The 22,983-nt window shown below is 49.4% G+C and overlaps 1 protein-coding gene across 5 annotated transcripts in view; it reads left to right on the top strand.

Annotated features, from left to right (window-relative positions):
* PDPK1 (3-phosphoinositide dependent protein kinase 1) overlaps positions 1–22,983 on the top strand; it is an 82,393-nt gene that overhangs the window by 28,684 nt on the left and 30,726 nt on the right. For 4 of the 5 annotated variants that reach the window (XM_043560871.1, XM_043560870.1, XM_043560867.1 and 1 more), the window contains exons 2-6: positions 9,670–9,936; positions 13,936–13,978; positions 14,248–14,385; positions 17,442–17,586; positions 18,341–18,438. In XM_043560871.1, the coding sequence (XP_043416806.1) occupies positions 9,727–9,936; positions 13,936–13,978; positions 14,248–14,385; positions 17,442–17,586; positions 18,341–18,438 (634 nt within the window). In that variant the 5' untranslated portion in view covers positions 9,670–9,726. Of the gene's footprint in view, positions 1–7,048; positions 7,335–9,669; positions 9,937–13,935; positions 13,979–14,247; positions 14,386–17,441; positions 17,587–18,340; positions 18,439–22,983 lie in introns of those variants that run through there. The other variant, XM_043560868.1, reaches the window with a different exon arrangement.

The raw sequence follows: 22,983 nt of genomic DNA, 5'->3' as shown, positions 1-22,983 counted from the left end.
ACTAGCTCAAGCAGGCTCCATGCTCAGTGCAGAGCCTGACCCAGGGCTTGATCCCACGACTGTGAGATCATGACCTAAGCTGAAGTCGAGTCTTACACTCAGCTGACTGAGCCAGGCACCCTGCATTAGGGTTTTTTAACATGTCTTTTTCAAACTGGGGATACCTGTCACTCTCCCTGATCCCAGCTTCCTGTGCTCATACTTCCCTCTCACTCCTGTTCTAAGCGGTGGCTGCAGGACCTTGTTGCACACAGGGCCTGCACTAGCTCTGAGTGCTCTCAGGGTGGTCACTGAACACTTGGTGAGGTTCTTCCTGGGAAAGGGAGCATTGAGTCTATCAGAATAGAGCGGGACTTGTCACCCAGGAACTGTTGCCACTCAGACCTGATTATTCTTTGTTGTGTTCTGTCCTCTTCGTTGTGGGATGTTTATAGCATCTCTGCACCTACCTACTAGATGCCAGTACCACTTTTCTCCCTCTCCCAGTTATGGCATCACAAATGCCTCCAGGCATGGCTAGGGGTCCCTCGGGGCGCAGAATCATCCTAGTTGAGAACCACTGGGATGGAATATGTGTCAGTGGCCCCAGACTTCCTAAAGACCGGGAGCTCGTGGTGGTGGGCTCCCTTCTGGCGGGCTGTGCTTAAGTATGGCCCTGGCAACTCCCAGAATGAGCCCCACTGGGGCAGCCACGGGATCGAGGCCGTTGCCCATTCTCCCGTTCACTTCTTGTGGCTAGGAAACGTGCACTCATTTCCTAGAACATCTGGGCCCACCAGGTGTTTTTGACGCTGGGTTGCTGCAGTGTCAGGCTTGAAGTCCCCTACATCAAGCGTGTGGCACGGAGTGGCACATCTCACGTTGAAATTCTGCAGGGAAAGTGGCTGCTCTGCAGGTCCCATCTCTGGGGCTGTTTTCTGTCCAGATCGTGTCTCACTCTGCCACCCCCAGCAAACACCACCAGTAACATCAAACACACACACCTCCGGACTTTCAGATCTGTTCTCATGGCACCTGCTGTCTCCTCTCGCACCTGCTCAGGTGGCCTGGGAATTTTCGGTGGCACTTAATATCCTCACATGCGGATGGATGGCGGAGAGGAAGTAAGCAGGTTTCATCTGGCATGATGCTCTACTTCCTCCCTCAGCAGTGTCTGGCCAGGTCTGTCATGTCATGGGGTCTGTAGGGTCAGGCCCCTGTCTGTCACGACAGCCCATCAGTTTGCAGCACACTGCACGGGTTAGCCAGCAGCCTGCCACAGAGCCTCACAGCGGATGAAGGTGCGTGCCAAGGGCTGCCAAGTTGGGTGGGCCTGCCCCTGGGGATGGCCTGGCTGAGTGGGGTCTGATATAAACCCATGCTTTCCAGGGGATGACAGTGCCCTCCTTTGAGGATCTGTTCTGGAAGCTTTTTTAACAATCACAGAAACCACTCTGATGAAAGTTCTCAGGAACACATGCTTGTAACCAGAGTCTTGTCTGACTTAACCTGGTAGTTGTTTTGGGGGACTGCTGTCCACAGGCTGGATGTTTGCTGAGTTTGCCCTCAGGAAGTCTGAGCTGAAGAGTGCTCTTCTTGGTAAGTGCTCTGCAGCCAGCCTCCCAGGGTCTTTGATATCAGGGTCCTTTGTCCCCAGCATAGCTAGTTTGATGGGGAACTGTCACACCCAGGTCTTCAGTGCCCCTTATTTTTTGTGGTCGTGGACACCTGCTGCCTGAGCTGCCCGCCCTCCCAGGCATCGCCGCTGACCCTTCGGAAACTCTTCACTGACCTTGGGTGTTGTTTTACCGCACCTCCCAGGGTGAAGGTTCTGCCTACTGGGCTATCCCCCCGGCCGTGTTCCAAACCACGTGACAGATGTGTCTGTGCCTTTGCCGGAAATGTCATTGAGTCCAGGAGGTGTTGGTATACAATTACATTTTTCCAGGTCATGAATCAGCCTGTCATATTTTGTTCTTCACGAATGTCATGTTTGAGGAGTGCCTGGGTGGCTCCGTCGGTTAAGTGTCTCACTTTGGCTCGGGTCATGATCTCGTGGTTTGTGAGCTCAAGCCCGGCATCAGGCTCTGTGCTGACAGCTCAGAGTCTGGATTCTCTTTCAGATTCTGTGTCTCCCTTTCTGTCTCTGCCCCTCCCCTGCTTGCGCTCTGTCTCTGTCTCTCAAAAATAAATAAACATTAAAAAAAAAAGTAATGTTTGAGATTTTAGTCACTATTTCACTTGTCAGTTTTGAATTAAAAGCACTGTTTGCCACTGTCTTGGGTGTGTCTCCTGTTGTCTCCTTGAGTCTTGCTTGACAGGAGGCTGGGCACACAGGTGAATTTAGGTGAGGCCACGTTGATCTGATTGACACACTTTCTGGGACAGGTGCAGGGGTGGGGCGGCCATGACAGAGACAGACGGAAGTCCCCGCTCCCCTGCCCCATAGGGCAGTGGTGGCTGCTCAGCAGACCTGTGGCCGGATCAGTTCACAGCACTGCTGTGATGCCCAGGGCTGTGCTGTTTGAAGTGCTAGCTCCTTCCCACTTCCGTCCCTTTTGTGTGCCCCTTAGGTCACGCAGTCTGGCTGCTCCTCTGTACCAGGCCTGAGGGTCTGCACCCAGGATGACCTGAGGAGCATGTGACCTTGGTTGTGTCCAGGAGTCCCATGAATCCCCAGGGCTCCGTGTGCACAGCCCTCACTCGCAGTATCGCTGGCCTGGCTTGTGAGGACAGTCCAGGCCTGTCATAGTTCTCGATAGGCCTTAGCATGGTGACCATGATTCTTCCCCACGAACTGCCCCTGAGGATAGAGAAGTTCCTGCTAATCTCCAAGGGAAGCTACTGGATTTGATATGCTTCTGTTATATGCTTTGCTCATAGGGACAAACCATTAAGGGGCTGACTGAACCCCAGAGCTTGGTCCAATCGTTGGTACTTCTTGTGAGATGGAGTATTTATGAAATGTGTAAAGCACACTTGGCTTACTGTCAAGCTGTGGAGCGTTGAAAACAGCAAGTTGCCATAAATAAATGGTGCTACCAGTCTGGCTAGAGGACCTATACTGCTGGTCACATTTGTACCATGTACTACATTTAAAAAATCCATTTCTCGGAGCGCCTGGATGGCTCAGTTGGTTAAGCATCTGACTTTTTTTGTGTTTTGAGAGGGAGGGAGCGCTTACGAGAAGTGCAGAGAGAGGGAATGCAGGCTCTGCACCATCAGTGCAGAGCTGATGTAGGGCTTGCACTCACAAACCATGAGATCGTGACCTAAGTGGGAGTCAGACGCTAACCCGACTGAGCCACCCAGGCTCCCCAAGCGTCTGACTCTTGATGTCGGCTCAGGTCATGATCTCTTGGTTCATGAGATTGAACCCTGCATTGGGCCCTGCACTGACAGCATGGAGCCTGCTTGGGATTGTCTCTCTCCCTCTCTCTGTCTCAAAATAAATAATATTTAAAGAAGAAGTAAGCTCTACTTGCCCAACATGGGGCTTGAATTCATGAACAGCAGTTAGGTATTCCACCAACTGAGTCAGCCAGGCATCCCAATGGTTAGCTTTTTTTTTTTCTTTTTTAACCAGTCAAGTATTTTTAATTTTTTAAAATGTTTATCTATCTTGGAGAGAGAGGGAGAGACAGAGCATAAGCAGGGGAGGGGCAGAGAGAGAGGGAGACATAGAGCCAAAATCAGACCGACTGAGCCACCCAGGCACCCTACCAATAAAATATTTTTTTAAGAATTTTTTTTTTTTTAATGTTTATTTGTTTTTGAGATACAGAGACAGAGTGTGAGCAGGGGAGGGGCACAGAGAGAGAGAGAGGGAGAGGGAGAGGGAGACATAGAATATGAAGCAGGCTCCATGGTCCAAGCTGTCAGCACAGAGCCTGATGCGGGGCTCGAACTCATGAACCGTGAGATAATGACCTGAGCTGAAGTTGGATGCTTACCTGACTGAGCCACCCCGGTGCCCCTAAAGTGTTTTTTAATTAAGGCATGGGCGTTGTGTTTTTAGACATAACGCTACTGCCACTTAATATATCGTCTCCAGTAGAGTGTAACTATAACTTTTATATGTACCGGGAAACCAAAAAGTTTGAATCTCTTTATCGTGATATTCACTCCACTGCAGTGGTCCGAACCTGAACCTTCAACATCCTAAGGTAGGCCTGCACCTTGCCTGCAGTTCTAATGCTCAACAGACCTGTATGTGAAAGAAGCCTGCCTCCTCCCTGCTATGGGGCAGCCCCGGCGGTGATGGGGCCTCCTTGTCTGGGAGCTGGGGTCTGGTGTGTGTGTGTGTCTGACCCGGCCTGAGCCAGCCTTCCTGGGGCTGGTCTGCTGCACGGAGAGGGGCTCATGCGGCCCTGTGGGGCCTGCCCAGGCTCCTGCCTCTTCTTGCCATCTGCTCTTCCCTTCTCTGTATCTGTGCTGATCATGTCTGGGGTGCAGGACGTCCTGTCTAGTCTGGTTTTTGACTTTATGTGTTTGGTGCATTTCAAAAGGAGCTTCTCCTTCAGCTCTCTTCTTGCGGTGGCTGAGCTGCCATCCGCTGCGCAGTCTTGGTTACTGTGCCCACCTGTCCGTCCTGTTTGTGGTGTACTTTCTCTAGGATTGTGGTTCTTCATAGTTCCCTGTCTCCCTTCCCTGTTTAAAAGGAGAGGAAATGTTTATCTATCCTTTATGAAAAAACATAATACAAGAAACAGAGCTCTCTATGGCCACGCTGCTCCCTTATTCAGATATATGAAATTAAGTGTTCAATCGTATGCATCCTGCTTTTATAGTTATAGCGTTGATACACTTATCACCTGTGTGTATCCTTACAGGCTCATGTTTTTTCCCAGTTTGGGAATATTCTGATTTCCTGTACTTACTGATCTCTTTTTAGGGTTTACAGGGTCACAGCTTGGCTAGTGACAGTCCCTCCAGGCCAGCTTCTCCCCCACCTTACTACCACAGACACATGTGAAGACCTCCTTTTCAGACATAGCAAGGGATTCCAGTACCATATATATATATTTTAATGTTTTTATTTATTTGTTTATTTTTGAGACAGCGCAAGCAGGGCAGGGGCAGAGAGAGAGAGTGAGACACAGAATCTGAAGCAGGCTCCAGTCTGAGGTGTCAGCACAGAGCCCGACGTGGGGCTTGAACTCACAAACCACGAGACCATGACCTGAGCCAAAGTCGGATGCTTAACCGACTGAGCCACCCAGGCGCCCCAGATTCCAGTACCATATTGATTGATTCTCTTTTTTTCTGTTCTAAGATATGGAGTTAAGTGCTGTCCTGAGTTCTTTTAACGGGGAGTACTACTAGAAATAAATCTGGGTGCTCTGGGTTTGTTTTGTGGTATTCTGCAACAGTCTGGTGGTGGAGAGGCTAATGATGTCACTGCTAGAACACTTTAGAGCCAGAGAAAGAGAATTCTTTTTATGGTTGTGGGTAAACTTGGTTGTTTTTCTGAAACTCTCTAATCCTTTCGTAATGCCTACCTAAGTTTTTAACTATTTTTACTCCCTTCTCCTTAGTATTTCTTTGTATCTCATCGACAACTGTTCTGTCATTGCTTTCTTGCTGGATTACCAAATTGCTTTCCAAAAGCATTATAACCTCATCATGGGCTTACTAGTGCCAGCTGCAGTTACAGGAGTGCTCTTGTTTTGGCCTGGCCTGGCCAGCACTTGCTGTTTGTGTGTGTTGTAAATATATTTAATCATTGTTATTATCTGTTTTTTCATCTTCCAACCTCTCCCCTAATTAAAAACGTACAGTGCTATCTTTGGTTGCTTTCATTTGTCTTTGAATACTACATGTATTTACATCTCTTGGTTCCTTGAGTTTTCTTGGGTTCTTAAAGTCTTGACGATTAATAGATTTGAATGAGTTCTTGTGTATAAATTAATGCAGTCATATGTAATACAGCTGCTTAAAAAAATTTTTTTAACATTTATTTTTGAGAGACAGAGAGAGATAGAGCATGAGTGGGGGAGTAGAGCAGAGAGAGAAGAAGACACAGAATCCAAAGCAGGTTCCAAGCTCCGAGCTGTCAGCACAGACCCCGACGCGGGGCTTGAACTCACAGACTGCGAGATCATGACCTGAGCTGAAGTCTGACCTTTAACCAACTGAGCCACCCAGGCGGCCCCTGTAATACAACTGTTTTTAACAACTTATTGAGATATAATTCATATACCATACAATCACCTTTTTAAATAATTCAGTGGGTTTTAGTGTATTCACAAGGTTATACAGCCATCATCACTATCTAGTTCCAGAATGTTTGGGTTTTTTTTTAACGTTTATTTATTATTGAGAGACAGAGAGACACAGAGCATGAGCAGAGGAGAGGGCAGAGTGAGAGGGGGAGACACAGAATCCGAAGCCATCAGCACAGAGCCCGATGCGGAGCTCGAACTCACAAACTGCAAGATCATGACCTGAACTGAAGTTGGTTGCCCAACCAACTGAACCACCCAGGCGCCCCTAGTTCCAGAATGTTTTTGTCACAGAGCCTTTAGCAGCCACTCTCTGTTGCCCGCCTCCCCCCACCCCCGCCCCGCCCCACCATCCCTGACGACCACTTATCTGCTTTCTGTCTATGGATATGCCCGTTCTGGACATTTCATGGAAATGGAATCCCATAGTATGTGGCCTTTTGTGTCTGGCCTTTTTCACTTGGCATCATGGTTTTCATGTTCATTTATGTTGTAGCATGTGTCAGCTCTTTCTCTTTATGACTGAATAATACTCTGTGTTTTTTAAAAAGTTTATTTATTAGAGAGAGAACACGCATGAGCAGGGGAGGGGCAGAAGGAGAGGGAGAGAGAAAATTCCAAGTAGGCTCTGCACTGTCAGTGCAGAGCCCATCTTGTGGCTCAAACTCATGAACCATGAGATCATGACCTGAGCCGAAGTCGGATGCCTAACCAACTGAGCTACCCAGAAGCCCCAGTACTCTGTTTTATGGCTAGACTACATTTTGTTCATCCATTTATCCATTGGTGAACATCTGGGTTGTTTTCACCTTTGGTTGTTAAGAATCATGCTGCTGTGAACATTTTTGTTCAAGTTTTGTGTGGACATAGGTTTCCATTTCTCTCGAGTACACGCCTAGGAGTGGAATTGCTTGGTTATATGGCTCCTGTTTCCTTTCGAGGAGCTGTCATACTGTCTGCCAGATTTCTCTCTGCACCGTTTTCTATTCCCAATAGCAGTGTGTGAGGGTCCCAATTTCTCCACATCCTCACCAACATTTGTTCTGATCTTTTTAATTCTAGCCACCCTAGTGGGTATGAAGAGGAATCTCACTCTGTCTTTGATTTGCATTTCCGTAATCACTAATGATGGTGAGCATCTTTTCATGTGCTTATTGCCCATTTGTATATCTTTTTGGAGAAATGTTATTTGGATCCCTTATCTGTTAACTCTGTGTGTGTGTGTGTGTGTGTGTGTGTGTGTGTGTGTGCGCGCGCGCGCGCGCGCGCTTGCGTTTTAATCGAGTCGTAGGAGTTCTTTATGTAGTTTGGATACAAGCCCCTACCAGATACATGATTTGCAAATATTTCCTTCCATTCTATGAGTTGTCTTTTCACTTTCTTGATGGTGCTTTTGAAGCACAAAAGTTTTTAATTTTGATGAAGTCTCTTTGATCTGCTTTTGTTGCTATTGTTGCTTGTGCTTTTGGTCACATATCTAAGAAACCACTGCCAAGGTCAGGAAGGTTTACTGGTATGTCTTCTAATAAGAGTTCTATACTTTCAGTTCTTATATGTAGATCTTTGGCACATCTGAGTTAATTTTGTATATGATATAAGAAAGACATTCAGCTTCATTCTTTTTGTATGTGGCTATGCATATGTCCCAGCACCGTTTGTTGAAAAGTCTGTACTTAACCACTGAAGGGTCTTGGCACCCTTGTTGAAGGTCACTGGGCTATAGATGTCTAGGCATGCTTCTGAACTCCATCCCATCCATCTCTGTCTGTCCTGTGCCAGGACCACGCTGCCTTGATTACTGTAGCTTTGTAGTAAGCTTTGAAATCAGGTGGTGTGAGGTGGTCATCTAGCATTGTTCCTTTTTTGAGATTGTTTAGGTATTCTGGGTTCCTTGAATTGCCATATGAATTTTAGGATCAGCTTGTCAATTTCTGCAAGGAAGCCACCTACTATTTTAATAAGGACTGCATTGAATAATTTTTTAAAAAAATTTTAACGTTTATTTATTATTGAGAGACAGAGACAGAGCATGAGCATGGGAGAGGCAGAGAGAGGGAGAGACACAGAATCTGAAGCAAGCTCCAGTCTCTGAGCTGTCAGCACAGCTCAATGTGGGGCTCGAACTCACGAACCTAGAGATCATGACCTGAGCCGAAATCTGTCACTTAACGGATTCCATCACTTAACCATCCAGGTGCCCTGACGTTGAATAATTTTTAAAATCTGTTAAATTTTTGAATTTGTTTAGATAATTTAAAAACAGAACACTTTAACTGGTTTGGAGGTAAGTTTGGTGTGGAGTGCAGTTGGGCTCAAAATAAGATATTTTCCAAATTGTGTTTTTTTTTTTTTTTTTCCCAACGTTTATTTATTTTTGGGACAGGGAGAGACAGAGCATGAACGGGGGAGGGGCAGAGAGAGAGGGAGACACAGAATCGGAAACAGGCTCCAGGCTCTGAGCCATCATCAGCCCAGAGCCCGACGCGGGACTCGAACTCCCGGACCGCGAGATCGTGACCTGGCTGAAGTCGGACGCTTAACCGACTGCGCCACCCAGGCGCCCCTGTGTTTTGTTTTTTAATGTTTATTTATTTTTGAGAGAGAGAGCAGGAGAGCGAGCAGGGAAGGGGCAGAAAAGAGAGGGAGACAGAGAACCTCAAGCAGGCTCAATGCTGCCAGTGCAGAGCCTGATACAGGGCTCGATCCTATGAACCCTGGGATCATGACCTTAGCTGAAATCAAGAGTTGGACACTCAGTGAACTGAGCCACTGAGGTGCCCCAGATATTTTCCAAATTGTTAACCAATTATTCAACTTCTGTATTTTTGAGAAGCTTATATATTTATTTTTATCAACTGTAAATTTTTTTTGTAGTTGACGGTTCTTGGACTCTTCTTTCCACGAGGTTATGCTTCCATGTTCTAGGACTGCTAGGTTAAAATTCTGTTCATTTGTGGGATGCAGTGTTAAAGCTGTCTATTTGTTCAAGTCCTAATTGAATGCCTTCTGTGTATGCAGCCTTGTATGAGGTGCGGGTGGGTGAGTAGGCAGGGAATTCTGGGATGGGGACACTGTGGTCAGAGAGTTTGGACTGACTTCCTCTGTGGATGGGTTGGCTGCAGGTGTTGTTTAGGCTTGGCAGTGATGGGAAGGCCAACTGGCTTCAGTGGTGTGTGTGTGTGGGGGGGGGGTCGTTCGACATTCACTCCACCCTGAGGGAGGGGGATGATGGTGGACAGGTGCTGGGTGGTGGGGTTGGTGGGCATGCAGGTCAAGGGTGGGGCTGGGATCTAAGCAGGGAAGGGCCTTGGGAGAGGAGGGCAGTGGCCTGAACCCTGCGGCCGAATTCAGATGGCTTATCCTGTACTTGGCGGTATTTGTGTTTCAACAACGTCAGCGCGTCACTTCACGTGTTTAGAAAAAGTGAGCTGCTTGGAGTCTTACCATTTTTTCCTGTGTCCACCAGTATGACACCGTTCCTATTCAGTCCAGCGTGGTGTTATGTTCTTGCCCGTCCCCATCAATGGTGAGGACCCAGACTGAGTCCGGCTCGGCCCCTGGCATTCCCAGTGGTGGTAGCAGACAGGGCTCCACCATGGACAGCACCGCGGCTGAGTCCCGATCGAGCGCCAACTCGCTGCAGCACACCACACAGCCACCGCCACAGCCTCGGAAGAAACGGCCCGAAGACTTCAAATTTGGGAAAATTCTTGGTGAAGGCTCTTTCTCAACAGTGAGTACATGCCACCCTCGGGGGTTCAGCTCCTGTTGTGAAGGTGATTTGGGGGCTGGCTAACGCCAAGTGGGTCACATGGTTAAAATATCTAAGCCGTGATTTTGTGCATGAAAGCTTTAAAAGGTATCTTTTGATCTTTCTATTTTTTTTCTTTTAATGTTTATTTTATTTTTGAGAGCGAGAGGGGGAGAGAGCATGTGAGTGGGGAGGGGCAGAGAGACAGGCAGACAGATTTCCAAGCAGGCTCCAGGGCTTGAACCCACCAACTGTAAGATTATGACCTGAGCTGAAATCAAGAGTTGGATGCTCAAGTAAGTGACTGAGCCACCCAGGTGCCCCTGTTTTGTTTTTTGGTTTTTTTTTTTTAATGCAGTTAATTTTTATCCTAATTTTTATTCTGATTCTAATTTATTCATCAACAAGTTACATCCTGTGTCCTTGTGTCCCATTAGCAAGGTCCTGCCAAGTTTTTCTACCCTTTCTCTTGTAAGTGTCAGCATCAGTATCTCTTCAGGGCTTTTGGGAAACATTGACCTTTATTATTTCTCTTTTACTTAAAACAATGTGTAAAACAGCACAATCTTGAACAGCTGCTAGAGGCGCAGCCTTTGGACCTGCTAGCCTCCAAATTCTCGTGGCCTCAGTTTCACAATCAGCAATAGTATTTTCACAGTCAGCACCAGCAGGTCACATGCTGGGTACCTCTGTTTGCTACCTGAGTAAGCTGTGCCTGTCTTGTGGCATTTTTCCTTTTAAAGCAAAGAATGAAGGTTCAGAGCAGCCCCTTTGCTGAGGTAGCAGCTCCACGTGGCTGTGGTGAGGCCGGGGGGGACTTGTGCAGGCTTGGGGGAGGCCTGAGTGCCTGGACCCAGCAGGGCCCTGTGGATGGCCAGGGCTGGCCAGGGCTGGCCAGGGCGGCTCTGCAGCAGCCTCCTGCTGGCAGGGCTTTCTTGCCTGGCCTTTGTGAAAAAACTTCAGGTGAAATGTGTTTCCCCTTTTGTCTTTTTACATTTATGAAATGTTATAAAATACAAAGAACATGAAATATTATAGCTCACCCATGTTCCCAGCTTCATTTAATCAATGTTAACTTTTGCTCCCCTTATAGTTTCCCTTCCCCCTTCCCTTCCTCCTTCCCTCCTCCTTCCCTTCCTTCCTCCTTCCCTTCTCTTCCCCCTTCCCTCTTCCTTCCCTTCCCTCTTCTCCCTTCCCCCCTCCCCCTCCCCCTCCCTTCCCCTTCCCTTTCCCCCTCCCCCTCCCTCCCCCTTACCCCTCCCCCTCCCCCTCCCTTTCCCCCTCCCCCTCCCCTTCCCTTTCCCCCTCCCCCTCCCCTTCCCTTTCCCCCTCCCCCTCCCTCCCCCTTCCCCCTCCCCTCCCCTTTCCCCCTCCCCTCCCCTTCCCCCTCCCCTTCCCCTTCCTTTTCCCCTTCCCCCTCCTCTCCCCCTCCCCTCCACTTCCCCGTCCCTTCCCCCTCTCCTCCCTTCCCCTTCCCCCTCCCCTCCCCTCCTCTCCCCTCCCCTCCCCTCCCTTCCAAAGTATGTATGTATGTATGTATGTATGTATGTATGTATGTATTTTGAGAGACAAACAGGGGGGGAGAGAGAGAGAGAGAATTTTCCAAGCAGACTCTGTGTTCAGTATCATGAACCATGAGCTCATGACCTGAGCTGAAGAGAGTGGATGCTCAACCGACTGAGCCACCCAGGCACCCTTCTCCTTATGTTTTTAATTTAGATTTTTTTATTGTCAGTTTCTGTTTAAATTATGAAAGAATTGTGCCCTCATGATAAAAATCTTTAACTCTGAGCATAGTTGCCAGTAGTTCTGGTACTCACAGATCCTCTCAGAGAGAAGAAACTATTTTGAAAAGAACCTTGGGTGTTCTGCATGGTTACTTAAAATAGTCCAGTTAAAGAAGAAGCACTCTCTCCTTTTCTCAGTTTTACTTCATGGACATTTATCTTGACTAATAAATGAAGCCTTACTTGTGAAATTCCCCTTGGTCCATGGGTTTCCATGGTGGGTAAAAGTGGGCACCATCCATTCTGGGTGACACACTCCTGCTGTTGAAGAGCCCCAGCTGTACTTCTTGTCACCCCTGTGCCTTTTGAACCCCTGTGCCAGGGAGGTGCCAGAGAAGAGCACCATGAGCTGGAGGCTCCTTCCTGGCACTGTTGGGAGTCCTGTAGCCTGGCTCTCAAATTATATGTGCTACCCTCAGGTATTCCTCATCACTCCTGAAATAGAGACCTCTTAAAATTAGATTTCCAGGGGAGGGTGGAAGACAAGGGGCAGTTCCCAGGCTGGGCAGGATCTGCTCTTGGCCGAGCCTGGCCCTGGAGAGTAGAGAGGCCTGGCCTGCTGCTGCCTGGCCCCCTGGGGATGATCTTGATGTCCAGATTAGCCCTGCTGTCAGCCCGGAGGGCCGTGGGGGCATGCATCATGCCTTGTTCTCTGGAAGAGGGATACTTCCTGCCTTGTGCCCATAAGGAGGCCTGCGTGTGAAATGTTGAATTCACACAACAGAAGGATTTCATAAATAGCTCCTTCAGAAAGGGCCCCATTAATTGTTAGTACTAATAGTTTCTTCTTGCTCTTTTCTGCTAGGTAGCTAGTACATGCTCCTGTGGAGAGATTTAACATTTCATAAACACATAACGTAAGGAGAGGGGTCTTTCCCCCGCCCCTCCCCAACACCCCCGGTGCCTGAGAACAGTCCACACAGGTACATTCCTCCAGAAAGATCTTTGAGATCTTTCCACTTGAGCACATACAATCTAACCCTGTTCTCCTTAATAACTGCAGGGCGTTTCACACAGTGCTCTCCCAGCATCACTTCCGGTGTGTCTGCCGCAGCATACTGTAGGATGATCCCGGCCCACGGCCTCCTGAGTTTCTCCCAGGATTTGGGCAGGTTTCCCTCTGCTCTCTGGTCCTCGGGCCATGTCTCTGTGCAGGCCTCTTAGAGGCACCTGCCTCAGCTGGCCGGGGTGGGTGGAGGCTGCCTCAGCTTCCCAGCAGACAGGCCTCACTGGGCCTGTGGGAGTTGGTGCCCAGGTTGTGCTCAGAGGCTGCTTGTGTAGAACTATCTTTTCCACGCTATGCTGTGCCCTCTTGGTTCTCTGCCCTGAAGTGGTGGTTGAGTACAAGACTTAGGTGTGCTACTGAGAGAAACCAGCCTGGGGTGTGACTGTACCCTTCCAGGAGACGCTCCCTGTGGGCCACTCGTGGTTTAGCTTCCTGTGCCCTTGATGGTAGGATAGTGTTTACAGTACCTGAGAGGGGCATCAAGAGAAATGTATGATAACAGTTACTTGAAAAAGCCCAAATTCAGGGCAGAATGAACAATGAACATATACTGAGAATATATTCTTTAAATTATTTAAAAAACTTTTTTTTACATTCATTTTTGAGCGACAGAGAGAGTGCGAATGGGGGAGGGCAGAGAGAGAGAGGGAGACACAGAATCCGAAGCAGGCTCCAGGCTCTGAACTGTCAGCACAGAGCCCAACGCAGGGCTTGAACCCATGAACCATGAGATCCTGACCTTAGCCAAAGTCGGATGCTTAACTGACTGAGCTATGCAGGTGCCCCTTTTAAAATTATTTTTTAAGGGAATTCCCAGGACTCCCTTCTAGAGGTATTATTTGCTGCTGCTTTCTGCTATTTGTGAGGGTTACGTTAGTCTAAGATGTTCCTGAATGTGTACTTCATGGCACTAGGGGAACTTAGCAGCTGATCAAGAACCTTCTGAAAGCAGTTGTTTGATATATGCGTTTGCTGTTTATTAGAACATATTCATCTTGTTGTTAACATCCATTGTATTTGTTAGCACAGGACCAGATATGTTTTAATGTAATTTCAAATATTTCAATGTAATTTCATGGTGGGGGCATGTTAGCCCATTCTGTCGGCTGCAGGGTGACTTGTGAGACTCACTGCCCTGGTTCACTGAGTGATTTTTCTCTCCTCTTTTCCCTTTTCTTCCGAAACCAGGTTGTCCTGGCCCGAGAACTGGCAACCTCAAGGGAATACGCTAGTAAGTACTAAGTCCAGTGGGCCGCGCATCTGGGATGCGGGGCGGGGTGCCTGCAGGCACATGGCCACCTGGCTGCCCAGTGCCTGGAGGTTCTGTGCTCATTTCAGGGTCAGGCACTTGTGGTCTTAGAGACCACGGAGCTGGTGGGTATGTTCTGTGAAAAACTTTAATTTGTTCCGGTTACCTTTATGAGTTTTGTTTCTAGTGTGGTGTTTTGTTTTGTTTTCACCGCTATCAATTGTAATAACTTGCTTCTCTCTTACTTTAAGTTAAAATTCTAGAGAAACGTCACATTATCAAAGAGAACAAGGTCCCGTATGTAACCAGAGAGAGAGATGTGATGTCACGCCTGGATCACCCGTTCTTTGTTAAACTTTACTTCACATTTCAGGATGATGAAAAGCTGTGTATCCTTTGAACAGTCGCACCTGAAATCGCACCAGTGACCCCGTGCAATTTTGGAGTCATGACCCCAGTGTGTATTTTCACAAGTCGTCCCTCCCTGGACAGGACAAGCAAGGGTGGCATATTCTAAGTACAAATGAATTCACATCACTTTGCTGTGGGAGCCCCTGAGATTGCTGACGTTCACTGAAGTGGAATGTACTTCAAGGGAGATCAGCACAAACTTTTTTGAGGTTTTTTTGTTGATAAGCTTTGTATCTAAAGGATTGTTACTGTTTTAACCCTGTGGTTGCTAGATATTTATTCAAAGGCATTCCCTTATTCCTTGGAATTCCGTCAAGTCTCTTCTCAAGGCAGGGAAGTGAGAGAGAGGAAGAAGGATCTCGGACCTCCAGGGCCCCTCACTGCTCTCTTTGGCCCAGGGCTGTGGGGTTTGTTTGGAATGCACGTCTTTACCAGGCTTAACCCCCAAGTGCGAAGTCCAGGGAGTAACCGCAGGGACCCAAACTCTTTCCCCTCCCCAGGCCCTCTCCTCTCCCCCTCCCCATGGACCCTCCCCAGTCTGCTGTGGCCTGTGGATGGCTGTGATTCCCCAGTGCCTCTGGCTCTCAGGCAGGGCTGTCACACCCTGCTGATTGTTTCCTTTCAGGGCCTTTCCTGCTCCCTGACTTCTCTAACCCCTGGGGCAATGTTTTTCTTTCCTCCTTTTACCTCTGCTTAGGGAGCAGGGAGGTAGGGCACCATGGTGGGGGGGGGGCACGACTGTGTTGTCTAGCTTGTCCCAGGGTCTGCCCATCATGGGGCCTGGCTGGCCAGTTTCTCCTCAATCCACGGACTTTTCCTGTAGTTTTTGCCAACCAGGACTTCCTCGGCCCCTATGTGTCCCAGTGACTCTTGTCCTCAGTCCCAGCAGATGCTCTTGGCTTCTGTTCCACTGAGAGAAGGAGGCTGTCAAATGTAGTTGCTTCAGGACTTGTTCGGGCTTAAACCTCAGTCTTGACATTAGCTCTTTCCCTCCTGCCCTCCGGTCTCCTCAGCTGCCTGGCGCTAAAGCTGGTCCCTGTGAGGGCTTGGCTGTTCCGTTCCCCCACACACACACCCCCTGCCCCGGGCTTTCCCCTTTCTTCTTTCTACACAGACTCTTCTGGGTTGAAGCTTTGCTCTATCCCTGTCTCCCTTCAACACCATTTTCTGGCTCCTTCAACTGTCAGCTGAACTTGTCCTTTTGTTGAGAAGTTCTTATTGGGTGCCAGGTGATGGGGGTATGCCGGTCAAGAAGGGAAGCGCTCCCGGAGCTTGCATTCTGTGCAGGAGTTAGCACACGCTGATGATGGGCGCCCATGTGGTATGTGTTGAGGGAACAAAGGTAGTAAGGGCCCGGTGAGAGGGCGCCGGAAGGTGCTGCTTTTGTAGCCTGCTGGTCTGAGGGGACCCATGGACTTTGGCCCGAGTCCTGGGCGGAGCAAGGGCAGGAGCGTGTCTGTGCAGGTGGGGTGAAAAGGCTGGGCAGGGGCAGCTCCTCCTCCCTCAGAGGCCTGGCGAGAATAGCAGATTTTCTTCCAAGTGTGCGGGGAGCCTGGAGAGGCTAGAGCAGAGCAGCCGTTTGCCGTGACCGTGACCGGCGCTGCACTGTGAAGGTTTTTGCAGGTGAGCCGGGCGAGGGGCAGTGCGGTCAGGGTGGCTTCCGGGCGTGAGGCCTCAGAGTCTCGGGTGCGCAAGGTTGCTGTAGGTGAGCTGGAAGAGTCTGAGGGAGAGGCTAGGCTGGGAGTGTGCGTGGCGTTGGCATTCGACGCATCTGTAGGTGCCGGCCGCTGCTGGGCGGCTGCCAGCAGAGCTCCGCGAAGAGTCAGGGCAGCTCACAAACTGAGGGTCGGGGGGGGTGGGAGGGGTGTCGGCAGGCTGGTCGGCCCCCACAGCGTGCTCAGCAGGGGAGAGTTCCGAGGCCTGAGCCCAAGTCACCCCCACACAGAGAGTGGCACATGGGGTGTTGCCAGTGAGCAGAGAGGCAGACCCCCCCCCAGGGCCCCAGGGTTTCTGGGGTAGGGGTGCTTGGCAGCCAGACCAGATGCTGCCGACTGGTCCAGTACCTGGGGCTCAGGCCCGACCTGTGTTTTGGCTCCTGTGCAGGTTGTTCTGGGGGTGAGGAGGCGGTTTCAAGAGAGAGAGGTGAGGCTGTCCAGGCAGGACACACATGCACACTGGGCTCTTCCCAGTGGTTCCGTCTTCAGGGGAGCAGTGACCTGGTCTAGTACCAACGGGCTGCTGCGGTGGGGAGAGGGCTTTCTGTTGGTTCGTTTAGGGGCGTGACCCCTGTCCCCAGCACTCTGAAAGTGGCATTTCTTTATGAAACACGTTGCTTTATATGTGGAAAGGAGCTTGCATTTGAGAAACCGTTACATGAGTTGACTCTTAGCACACCGTGGAAAGCAGTGGGTGCCCAGTAAGCGTGTGCCTGTCGTGATGCAGGTTTGGAGGCTCTGTTATGAAAGAGGGCCCTTTCCCCTGGCTGCAAAGAGGCATTTGTGCCACGGGCTCTGCCGTCTCTGGTGTCTTCCCTTTACTGAGCCCGTGGGTGTTTTGTGGAGATGGTGGGGTCCAGAAGTGGCAGTCGGAATGAGGGATGGGTGTCTTTGTGTTCTTGGTGAGAAACCCATGCTGGGGCCTGTTCGTGGAGCTGGGGCCAGGGATTCCTGTCACACCCAGCAGCTGTGTGTATGATCATGCCATGGTCTGACTTGAAGAGGGACAGCTGTCTTAGGACACAGGTACCTTCAGTTTTCATTAATGAAAAATATTCTAGGATGCCTGGGTGGTTTGGTTGGTAAAGCATCTGACTCTTGATTTCGGCTCAGGTTGCAATCTCGCAGTCATGAGATTGAGCCCTGAGTCAGGCTCCACGCTGAATGTGGAGCCTGCTTGGGATTCTGTCTCTCTCTCTCTCTCTCTGCCCCTCCCCCGTCCCCAAGTAAATAAATGAAACTTAAGAAATTCCTATTGGGCTGTAAGGTTAGTTTAAAAGAATGACTTTTGCACTCTTCCTTAACTACGTGATATTTAGACTTTGGTCTTAGTTATGCCAAAAATGGAGAACTACTTAAATACATTCGCAAAATTGGCTCATTCGATGAGACGTGCACCCGGTTTTACACGGCCGAGATGGTGTCGGCTCTGGAGTACTTGCATGGCAAGGGCATCATTCACAGGTACCATGCCAGGGGCCTGTGGGCTTTGCTCCCCAGGCCCCAGGGTCAGCTCTGCTTTATTTTCTGGAGTGGTGGGAGGCCTCCTTGTGAGATCTAAGAAGTTGATGAGACTTCCCAGGTGATGTTGGTCAGATGTCTTTGCTGGGTGGGTGGGTGGCCTTCCCAGCCATCCTGACTGGGTGCTTTTATTTCCTGCCTAATAGCTTTTGTGTGTACTTATTTCTGATCTTATTTTCCATGACTTTCTGACATTGTCAAATTAAAAGCGTTCATAGGAGCTCTTTTTGTTGTGGTTGCTGATCGTTTTTCTATTGTGGTAAAAGACATATAACAGAATTTATCATTTTAACTCTTTTTTCTGGTTTCATTGAGAAATAACGAACAACATTCGTCACTGTGTAAATCAAAGGTGTACAACAGGATGGTTGACTAAAATATGTTGTGAAATGATGACCACAGTAGGTTTCAAAGATCTTCCTTTTATGGGCTAAAAATGATGGGTTACACTTTAATAAAAAGTTTATTGAAAATGTTAGATGTACTTTTGAAGTGATGTAATTTGAAGGTACTCATTAAGTGCAGTTAATATTTGTTCATTGTGAACTTTTTAAAAAGACTCGCATTCTTGGTTGTCGGTCCATAAAGGTCATAAGCGTTAATCAGTCCATTTTGTTTTCAGTGAAAAATTGTAAAGTGTGTAATAGCGTAACTGTTTAAATATTTCACCTCAAATGTAAAAAATCTGCTTTCACAGGGACCTGAAACCAGAAAACATTTTGTTAAATGAAGACATGCACATCCAGATCACAGATTTTGGAACAGCGAAAGTCTTATCCCCGGAGAGTAAACAAGGTGTGTGAGTGCTCTGTTTCCAGGAGGTCCTGGCTCAGTGCTTGAGATCAAAAACAACTTCTTAGAAATGTGTTGTGTTGTACTGTCTTCATTGTTAGTGACATGTTTGTAACACCTGTGCTGTTGTAAGATAGTTGCTGAAGCTTTCACATGGGAAGGCCCTGCCTCACGTGGTGGCTCTCGCTGGAGGTCTGGGCGGTTTTGTCTGGTCTGGACTGTGGGGGGAGGCGACTGGGTTTCTAGGCCTGTGGTTGGTCTGCCTGGCCTTGAGTAGGGGGTGCTGGGTTGCCAGCCACTCTGCACGTTGTCGTCCCAGGTCTTTGTGAGCAACTGCAAGTGTCCACTGGGGCTCGCTGCTCCGAGTCCTGGAAGATGCCATGGTGCTGGTCTTCTGAGCAGGGGTGTGGAGTTGGTGGGATCAGCTCCCGGCTCTTCCCGTGGCACTGTGGCTTGTAACTGTGAGAACACGGTCTCCGTCCCAGTGCCCGCCATCTGCCTGTCTTCCCATCTCCTCTGTGTAGCTGCCAGTGGTGGCCCAGGCACCCCGATGATGGTGAGGTTCTACGAACTCAAAGAACGAGTAGGGCTGATTTTTAAGCTGCTAGTCAAGTGCACATTTACAATTGCAAGCCATCCCAGTCACTGTTTGTTTAGGGTGATTCCCGGTGCCGGGTTATGTATTGTGACCACTCCATCACCTGAAGACAAGTTGCTGACGGTACAGTGGGCCTTGAGTGTCTTAGCTAGCCAGTGGGGACCTTGAAATTAATCAGGGACCTTGAAAATGAACCTTGAGTCAGGACAAGTGTAACTGACAGAGCCACCCTGGCCCGAGAGGCTAGGGCAGTGTGCTCAGCTCTGCCAGGCCCTGTGGGGACCCGTGAGAGGGCCGTGATGGACGGGCTGGGGAGCGGCCGCAGCAGGTGCGACTGCTGGGGTCGTTGGCGGAAGGGAGATTCAGATGGAAACCTCCGCTTTGCTGCAGCGGCCCTCCTGTGGAGGAGGGGAGCCGCGAGCTCCATGCCGCAGCGCGAGCAGCTCGGCTTCCGAGGAGCCCTGCAGCTCAGCCAGGCAGGTCTGCTCCGCCTCAGGTCGGACTGAGGCCTGATTGGCGACCACACGTAGGGCAGCTGCTGGGCTGATGTCTGGGGTCCCCTCCTCCTGGCTGCGCCTGCCTGGGCCTCGGTAGGTTCTGTTCCACAGGGTGCCTTCTGTTTCCTTTCCTGGTGTTTTTGCAGCCCCATGTTTTCAAACTCAGTGTTGGGAAGACGTTTGCGCAGACTCTCGTTGAATCGCCAAGACTGCATCTCGGATTTGGGACCTTCTTCGAGAATCTTAAAGCACCACCCTTTTGGGGCTGAAACAGAACTCGCAATCAAGGAAGATACTCTTGTCTCTTGACAAATTTTAGTCCTGGTGCCACTCACCTTCTTTTTGCGGCTCCCTGTCCCTCCTTCCCACCTTGGAGAGGTTCTCTGGGCGCTTGTGAGATGCCCCAAAACCTTGATCCACCTGACTCATCGCTGTTGCACAGGAACATCGTGTCGGCCGGCGGTCGTGTTTTGTGGACGTGGTATAACCCATGACCGTAGGCGTGGCCCATGACACACACGAGCCAAGCACGAACTGCCATGGCCCCAAACGTCCTTGTCCCGTCATGTGTCACTTCCCATGAGACAAGTCATCATCCGCCATGGGGCTCCCCCTGTCAGCCTTGGGAGCCAGCCACCTCGGGGTCTGTGCTGTTTTTCCTCTGTGTCCATTTGCCTCACGACCTGATACTTGGCACAAGCTAGTCCTGGTACCTTATAGCCATTTTAAAAAATGGGATGAATTTAAATGCATTGGAGAAATAAGCCTGCATTTCTTCTTTCTGGGAGTAGAAGTGTAGACGTCCTTATGTTGTAAACCAGGGACAGTTGCTTGTATGTATAGATGAGTTGGCTTTTTCCCACCCTTCTAGAGGAAGAGGGAAAACGTGTAACTATGTGAATGATTGGTTTTAGTGACTTGCTCTCGCTTTCTGTTTCAAGTAGTTCAGGCTCTTAGAATTTATTCTTGCATCAGCTTTTTTTTTTTAAACCTTTGTGCAGAGATGATTTCCATAAAACGTCTTAGGCTTCCAGAGAGCAAGCGTTGGTGGAGACACGGCCCAGGTTCCTTAACTGTCCTGTGAGCATGTTCTGCCCTCCTAGAAGAGGCAGGTTGTCTCTTCACAGACCTCTGTCCCAGTGGGTTGTCCCTCTGTCTCTCCCTTATTGCTTCCTGTGGCATCCTAGTGGCCTTGTGACTGTAAGGAGCAGGATAGGAAACAGCAGGGCAGCTGTTGAGGGTATGTGGGATTGATGAGGACTTTATGGCACAGAGGACTTGTGACTTCTAACCAAGCTCCCACAGACATGTCTGGGCAGAGGCAACTTAATCATGCAGAGCAAGCCCCTTGTCTGTGGCTGTGTCACTGGCTTTTGCTGTCTTTGGTAGAGACTTGGGGAGCTTGGGATGCCATAGAGGTTTGGACTTGGGGTTTGTGTCTAGAAACTCATGTCGTGAGCTGTGTAGGCCTTTCTGGTATGCGGCCAGCTACGGAGGTTCCACTCGCCAAACAGGAGGGGAGGTCTGGCAGGTGTGCAGTGGGAGATGACCAGAGATGGGTTGGAGGGGGAGGCTACAGAGCCGAAGTCACTTCTGTCACTCACTCCAGCTGTACTTTCTGTGGAGGGCCATCATCCAGACCCTCAGAGCGGCATCAAATCCCCCCCACCCGGTGTGCTGTGGACTCTAGAACCTGCCCCAGCATTTCTGCCTCGCCCCCCACTGTAGTGTGGGCAGGACAGCCCCACCCACCACAAAAGAAGAGTTCACATGATAGAGGGGAAAGTCAAGTCCCTATACTTATACCAGCATATATAACGCTTAACATCAAGAAATGGTTTACTCTGGTCTTCTCAACATTGGTATTTGTTTAGTCATAGCTATGATACATGGAGTTTTTGATTTGTTTTGTTTTACTTAAATTTTTTAAATGTTTATTTTTGAGAGAGCGAGTGCAGCACAAGCGAGCACAAGCAGGGGAGGGGCAGAGAGAGAAGGAGACACAGAATCTGAAGCAGGCTCCGGGCTCTGAGCTGTCAGGATAGAGCCCAGTGTGGGGTTTGAACCCACGAAGTGTGAGATCGTGACCTAAGACGAAGTCGGACGCTTCACCGACTGAGCCACCCAAGCACCCCCCAAAACATGATTTACCCCTACCTCACACCATAATACACAAAAGTTAGCTCTGAAGTGAACTTGAATGTAGAATCTAGAAGCTGAGACTCTGAGAGGAGGCATAGCATAAATCTCCATGACCATGAGTTAGGCAGGGAGCACTTTCTTAGATATGGTATCCGGAGCACGGGCAGCACAAGGAACATAGACTGAATCCAGTTGGGAAACTTGTGCCATGATGCCATTCAGAAAGCGAAGCAGGAAAAAACGTTTTCAAAACATGTATGTGGTAAGGGACTTAGCCCAGAGTGCCTGAAGAACTCATAAGACAAGAAGTAAAATGAAATTGGGGCCCCTGGGTGGCTCAGTTGTTTGAGCGTCCGACTCTTGGTTTCAGCTCAGGTTGTGGTCTCATGGTTTCAGGAGTTTGACCCCCGTGTCGGGCCCCACGCTGACAGAGTGGAACCTGCTTGGGATTCTCTCTCGGCCCCTCCCCTGCTCGCGCTCTCCTCTCAAAATAAATAAATAAACTTTAAAAGAGAAAAAGAAAATACATTAAAAATGTAGAAGCAGGCAAAGGGTCTGAATAGACATTTCTCCAAAGAAGACAAAGCAAATGGCCAATAAACACATGAAAAGGTGCTAAGTGTCATTACGGAAATGCAAATGAAAAACCACACTGAATACCACTTCACATCTTCTAGGATGGCTGTGATCAAAAGGAGAGACAATGAGGCACCTGGGTGGCTCAGGTCATGATCTCACGGTTCAGTTTGGTCAGTTTGGTCCGGTTTGTGACTTCGAGTGAGCCCCTCGCCCATCAGGCTCCTTTCTGTCAGCGTAGAGCCCGCTTTGGATCCCTTCCCCCCTCCACCCCCCTCGCTCATGCGCACACATGCTGGCGCGTTAGCAAGGGTGTGGAGGAATGGAAACCCTGTGCTGTGCAGGTGGGAATGTCAAATGGTACGGTCACTTTAAAAAAGGCTGGCCGTTCCTCAGAACGGTAAGCGTCGTCCCTTGTAAGTGAGCAGTTCTTCTCGCAGGTGTATCTGAGCGCTGTGGAGACGTGTCCACAGAAGCACTGTACAGGAGTGCTCCTAGCAGCTTTATTTACGATAGCCAGACAGTGGAGACAACTCAGGTGCCCGGCGTGCACATGGGTAAACAGTATTCGTCTTAGAGAGGAGTGGAGTTCTGGTCCACACTAGCTTCGATGGAGTAGGACGCGTCGTGCTGAGTGAACGCCGGCTGGGGTCAGGGTGGGGTCGGCGTGGGGGTTGTCTTTCCATTTAGGTCTTGTAATTTCTTTCCAAAGTCTGTCTTAGTGGTTGGTGGACA

Source organism: Prionailurus bengalensis, chromosome E3 (genome assembly GCF_016509475.1).
Source record: "Prionailurus bengalensis isolate Pbe53 chromosome E3, Fcat_Pben_1.1_paternal_pri, whole genome shotgun sequence".
Taxonomy (NCBI): domain Eukaryota; kingdom Metazoa; phylum Chordata; class Mammalia; order Carnivora; family Felidae; genus Prionailurus; species Prionailurus bengalensis.
This window is presented reverse-complemented; position numbering and strand designations above follow the sequence as displayed.